The sequence below is a fragment of the Aethalodelphis obliquidens genome, unplaced genomic scaffold (assembly GCF_003676395.1).
Source record: "Aethalodelphis obliquidens isolate GAN/ISIS:26980383/991018 unplaced genomic scaffold, ASM367639v1 scaffold18, whole genome shotgun sequence".
NCBI classification, from domain to species: Eukaryota; Metazoa; Chordata; class Mammalia; order Artiodactyla; family Delphinidae; genus Aethalodelphis; species Aethalodelphis obliquidens.
Window position 1 is genome coordinate 30,951,901 of NW_020837962.1, and position 6,000 is coordinate 30,957,900.

Below are 6,000 nucleotides of genomic sequence, written 5' to 3' on the forward strand. Positions count from 1 at the left end.
ATGCCTGTTTGAGCCTTGAGGCACAAATCATCATTCTGAGCCGTGGTTCCTTAATTTCTCTTAGGGGAGAGCAGAGAGGTTTATTGAATATTATGTGTTCCAGTCTTCTCTGCATGCCTGACAAGAGAAAGTGCTTTTCTATGTTTGACATCACCTCTCATGGATTGGATACATGAGATGAAAAATGAGAAGTTATGAGATGAAGTTATCATGTAAATGAAGTGATCTTCATCATAGACTCTATACCAGCCTTGAGAAGAATGAGGCTTGGCTCCTGCCTTTAAGGAAATCCCGGATTAGTGCAGAAATAGATTTCCCAAGGCTTTGTGCCTTATATGAGAGAGATGCCAAAAAAAATTAGAATAGTGCTGGGAGGGGTCTTGCACCCCAGACTTACTTTTTTCTCCCCAGGTGGCTCAGTATATAAAGTTTGAGATGCCTGTCCTTAAAAGCTTCATTCAGAAGCTCCAAGAGGAAGAAGATCGGGAAGTAAAGAAGCTGATGCGCAAGTAAGCATAGCCCCTGGGGTGGCTGGTTGGGTTTCTCCTGAGGCCTCAGTGAGAAGAGTCTCTGTTCAGGAACCTTGCAGGGGCTGTGAGGAGCTGCCGTCTGGGCCTGGGACTGTGTTCAGGGGGCTTCCCATTGACAATGCCAGATCTCAGATCTCAGGTGGGGACTTGAAACATCGGTGTGTTGGTCGTTCTGCTTCTCGTTCAACTTCTCATTTTGATGTGGGACATAAAATTGTTCCAAGGATTTCAGGAAGGTTGTCTCGGCAGTGGAAATTTAAGCAGAGTAACCCTAAAATCCCTTCCTCACATCCTTTCTCCCTTTTTAACATTTCTCTTCTGGAAATTGCATTTGGGTTGAAAAGTCCAGTACTAAAACTTCGTTCTGGGGAGGATTTTGTTATTTTTTGGTCATGTTTAGTCATAAAGTAGAGCTGCGTTTCATAGATATGGCAGAAAAATTGATTTTTTTGCCTCTAAAGTCAATGCTACATTTTCTGTGTTGATGATAATAATATGATAGCAGTTAACATTTATTGAACACTTACTATGTGCCAAACTTTAAAAATAGTTTTGCTGTGCAGTGCAAAGCCACGTTAGCCCTGCATTAACAGTGCCCACTCCAGTATCTGAATTACCATAATTCAGGGAAGGGATGAAAAAACCATACTCACCACTAAGCCATGGACCTCCATGCCTGGTAGTTGCTATAGTGTCTTTGGCAAAAGGCAGATACTGATATTAGATTGAACCTTATGAAGTTGTCATTTTTGTAGGCTCCCCCAAAGTGGTAAAAGTAATGGCAATTTCATATGGTCCAGCCTAGGTGAGGATTATATGATACTCTATGCATAGTGCCTTGAGCAGAGTAAACACTCAACAAAGGGAATCCCTATTACTGTTCTTGTTATTTCACCTTCTCATTCTTCTTCCCCAGACTTTTTAGTCATAGTAAAATAATTAGCTTGGAGTGAGCCTCTTCAGTCCCTTTCATCCTGTTGTGGAAATGAACACAAGTAACGAAGTGGTTCAAGAGTGGGCCAGTGAGAGAAGCAAAGGGTTGGGACACTTGGCCCACACTGTGACCCAAGTGATGGGGGAGGGTCATGAGAAGGAGTGTGTTGCTTTCTGCTCTCCACCGAAGCTGTTCTGTCCCCAGGTACACCGTGCTCCGGCTAATGATTCGGCAGAGGCTGGAGGAGATAGCCGAGACCCCAGCAACAATCTGAGCCACAGGGAGGGGATCCAGACGCCGTGGAGGGCATTGTTGACCTGAGAAGACTCACAGGAAGCTGGGTGCCTTCCATGGAAACGTTTAAATGCAAACCTTTCCAGCTCCCAAACCACCATGGAGAAGCCAGCAGACAACTAACTCCCTGACCTTTTTTTCCCTGCTCCTTTCCTTTACTCACGAGGACTTTCCATTTTTATTATAAGAAGAACCCAAAATGTGTGTGTGCACGTGTGTGTGCACATGGTACACATCCACATGCCCACATGATATATTCACATGCAATTCAATTCCAAGCAGCCAGCACAGGTGCTATGAGGCTGGCAGATATTCTGCTTGTGGGCAGGAAAATCAGAGGAGTCACCGATCTGAGGGGTTTTAGGTTGAAGAAAAGATTTCTCCCCTCAAGTGCCAGGGAGCAGCCATACATGTCTGCTTGTGTTTAGAAGGGGAAGTGGGCCCAGCAAACTCACCATTTGGGGTATTTTTATGTTAATAGATACTCTCCCTGTATCCCTAGGAAAGATCTGCAAGTGTGAGATCCTTGGCAGTTAACAAATTAATTAACAAACCATGCCCTTGGGGCAGTTCTGATGGAAAGAAAAAGATAAACCATCAGTGGGGTAGATGCAATAAGCCCACAGGTTTTTACACTGGAAACTTCAATAGTTTTAAATAACAAGGACATATGTGATGGTCTGTGTGGATGCCAGTAAAGAATGGATTCTGCCTCCGCCCCCACCTCCCTGGCTACCTCTAGGAGATAGGGGAGCCTGATGTTTGTCTCAGCATGCCAAGCTGATGACCCCAACTCTTTGGGGCCTCCCTGAGTGGAAAGAAGTATCTTATGAAACAGGCCTCACTGGTTTGTACATGGCGCCTGGTCTTGTATGGCTGGGAAGTTTCCCTCCTTAGAGAAATGTGGAGGCTCCTCGCAGAATGACAGGTGCCTGTAAACCCAGCCCATTTTCATATCCAGTGGTCTTCTTGCACTTGGAGCTGAGGCCCTGCGTTTGCAAAGTCAAGGCTTAATACTTTACAACCACTGGATTTTTGCAAGTTGCCCTCACGTCGTGTGTGGAGATGGACTCTAAGAATGAAGACTTGTCCTGCTACTGACCAAGTGTGGGGTTAAGGGATACTTCTTGGGCTGCCCCATGAGAGTGTGTAGATAGGATGGAGCTTCTCTCTCAGCTTCTCTGAGCAGCCACCTGGGTGACCTTTAGAGAGATTCCAATGGAGGGGGAAGGGCAGGAAGAGTCTGTCCTTCTGGGCCCCCATTGGTAAGATCGCCAGGTAGCTCAGCTCCAGTACAACGGATACTGTTTGAAGAGCGACAGATAGATGCTTGGAGCAGGTGCCTGGCTGTGGAGGTCAACCAAGCAAGGCCAGAAGCTCCTAACACTGAGCCTTGTTGTGGTAGGGAAGCTCCCCATCTGTTCTCCACCTCTTCTCCAAAGAAGGTTTGGAGAGCTGGGCAGTTGAGGAAAGAAGAGCCACTGATCCGTGCCTGCAAGGACAGTGGACCTTTGCAGCAGAGCTGTTCCTGCCCAGGCACCCTTGCCCCCTACCTGCCCCTGTGGCTTCCATGTAGTCTCACTGTTAACTTTCAAAAGGATGGCATGCTGCTACCTGGCATTTTGCTGAGGGTCTCTTAGCAAGCTTACCTCCTCTGTGGGGAGAGCCACCAGCCCTGTGGGGGATGGACTGGAAATCTGGAGGGCCTTAGCCTCAATCATACACCTCAGTGGGCTTCTGCAAAATGCACAGAAAAAAATGGGGGCCCGGGGAGAGGCTTCCTTTGTTACAGATGGGAAAGGGCAGTTTTGTGAATGCAAACATACTTCCTGAGTTTTGCATTTGAGAAATGACTTGGAAAATTTTCTTCCGGTTATTTTTATTTTGAATGTTCAAAGCCTTTGTTGGCCCCAGTAATCTTCCTTGAGTGGCTAGGGAAAAAATTTTCCACAAAGCAAATTACTAATGGCTAACTTTTATTGGACAGCCATTTTTGGTTTATCAAAGTTCTCTTTAATTTGCACTAGCAATATGATAGTGGTAAATATGGGAGTGTTGCAAAATGTCAGATTTGCCAGATCACTTTCTCAGAAAGTGATACTGAGGTAGACTTGGCTTTTTAAAGATGGGGGGTTGGGATGGAATTGAGGGGAAATCGCATCTTACATGATACATTCCACTTAATGCAGGCCGCACTTTTCCATTTTGGCTCACCCTGTTTAGAAATCATTTCTCACGTACTAATGACCCAGTCAGGAATTTTGGAAAGGTTCTTTGAAATAGCAGCAACTGAAATAGAGACCCTCTGCTGTGACGTGGAGCTGGATTTTCTCACTGGTATCACATGGCCTTGCAGCTTTGAACTCCTGGACTGATTTGTGTGGGTTTATGTAATTGTGTGCAATGAACCTGAAATCGTGCGAAGAACAAAAAGGCCAATTTACAGGGTTTTTCCTCACTTGTGAAAAGCGGCATAGCCACATCTGAGTCTTTTTCCAGGGGCTTATGTTACAAGGTGATCAAATGAAGGAAAAACCTGAGTTTATCGTTGGGAAGGGGATCCAGTCCCCCTGGTGATGATGGAATTAAGCACAAGGTCACATTCTTAGTCATCACATTAGTGGGAAGGTGAGGAGTTAAATTTTGTGGTGGGGGGGAGTGGTTACCTTGGGGAGGGATTGAAAAGCACAAACAATAGGTTTGCCTGTGCAAACTGGTGAGGAATGTGTACACTGGTCTCCAGACTTGTGGACTTTGTGAGTTGAGGTTGAGGTGGAAGAATCTCGGATTAGCCACCTACCCCTGTGACAAATGCTGAGCCCTGAGGTTGAGGTTTTGGTCTGAGACTTCAAGGAGAAATATTTTCACCCTTCCCTCCTCTCTACCAGAAAGAAAACAATACTCTCTCCTAGGGACCTCCAGATAAAGACATTTTATCTCTGTAGATAAGACTTTAGGATATAAAGACCAAAACAAACAAACAAAAACACTCAAGAAACAAACTCTGTTCTCAGATGCAAACATGTCTTGACAAGAATTCTTTTCTTTGGAGTTGGGCTGTTATTTCAGTGTTAGGAGGTTGGAAGGAGAAATGGACCAGAGAAAAGCAGGAAGCTCTCTTAAGGAAAGAGAAGCTCTCTTTAAAAAATAAAACTATTTCAAAGCTCTGTAGCACAGAGAACATGGTGCCATAGATACATCTCCAAGAGAAATTCCTATATGAACAAAGGAATTCCAGTGCCTCATAGTGACAAAACCATGATGTGAGGGCCAAGGTAGGAGGCAGAGATCTCCTTGAACACCTGTTGCAGCAGTACAGATTCTCGAGTCAAGCCTCTGAAAATTGTTTTACACAAAGTCTTGTTGGAGGCAGATGAGATGAAGAATGATCTCCTAGAGAGGTAAAAATAAAGACAAATGTGGCACCCCTTCTTTCAGAGGGAATTGACAGTGTTTACCCTGTCATGGGAGGTCACAGCGCCCCCTGTGTTATAGCCAGGCACCAGACATGGGCAAGCTGTGAAAGGAGAGCCTCAGTTTTCCTGTGGAGTCTCCCCGGCGATTGCAGACCCGTTTCCCAGGCTGATGGTTCCTGGTGTGTTACTGCTAGTGTTTCTTAAGGGTTTCCTCACTTGATTTAGCTTTGTGAAGTATCTTTCTTCTTAATCATAACTTGCTTTTCGAGCAATGGTACATGACCTCGTTCAATGTTTGGTTCTGAAGTTATAAACTGATGTGTTTAGGTATCTTAATGTAACTTGGCAAGTCCTCAGTAGGGAGCTGTGAATTTCTGTAACATTTTGATATGTTTTAAAGCACCTGACTTAGATCTTGTTGAATAAAGCACTTTCAAAGAGAAGTCCCCGGCGGACAGGTGTGTGCGTGTCCGCTGCATTACAGGAGGGTTGGGGATGGGAAAGTGAAGGTGCATCCAGGAGACACTTTGATTTTCTTTTCAGAGTTTATGGTTTGACTGGCACTCTGACTTGGTTCTAATGTTCCAAAAAGGAAGTGAAATGAGAAAATTCCCTTTGAATCTTGAGTTCAGGCCCTGGTGGAGCCAAGAATTGTAGAAACAGCTGCGGACAGCTATTCAGTGAGGCTGGATTTTTGTCCTAACTCTACCCTTGGCTTGTTGGGGCCAATTCACTGAACCTTTTTCTAGGACTTGGTTTCCTCATCTGTAAAATGACCAAGCCACTGTCAGGGTTTGGGGACCTGGGCTTGCCTCTGTTGGAGGCA

General features: G+C 45.2%; 1 protein-coding gene across 6 annotated transcripts in view; it reads left to right on the top strand.

The window, feature by feature from the left end:
• RASSF2 (Ras association domain family member 2) overlaps positions 1–5,629 on the top strand; it is a 49,303-nt gene extending 43,674 nt beyond the window's left edge. For all 6 annotated transcript variants that reach the window (XM_027118234.1, XM_027118235.1, XM_027118232.1 and 3 more), the window contains 2 exons: positions 412–509; positions 1,669–5,629. In XM_027118234.1, coding sequence (XP_026974035.1) covers positions 412–509; positions 1,669–1,738 — 168 coding nt within the window. In that variant the 3' untranslated portion in view covers positions 1,739–5,629. The remainder of the gene's footprint in view (positions 1–411; positions 510–1,668) is intronic.
• The last annotated feature ends 371 nt before the right edge of the window (positions 5,630–6,000 follow it).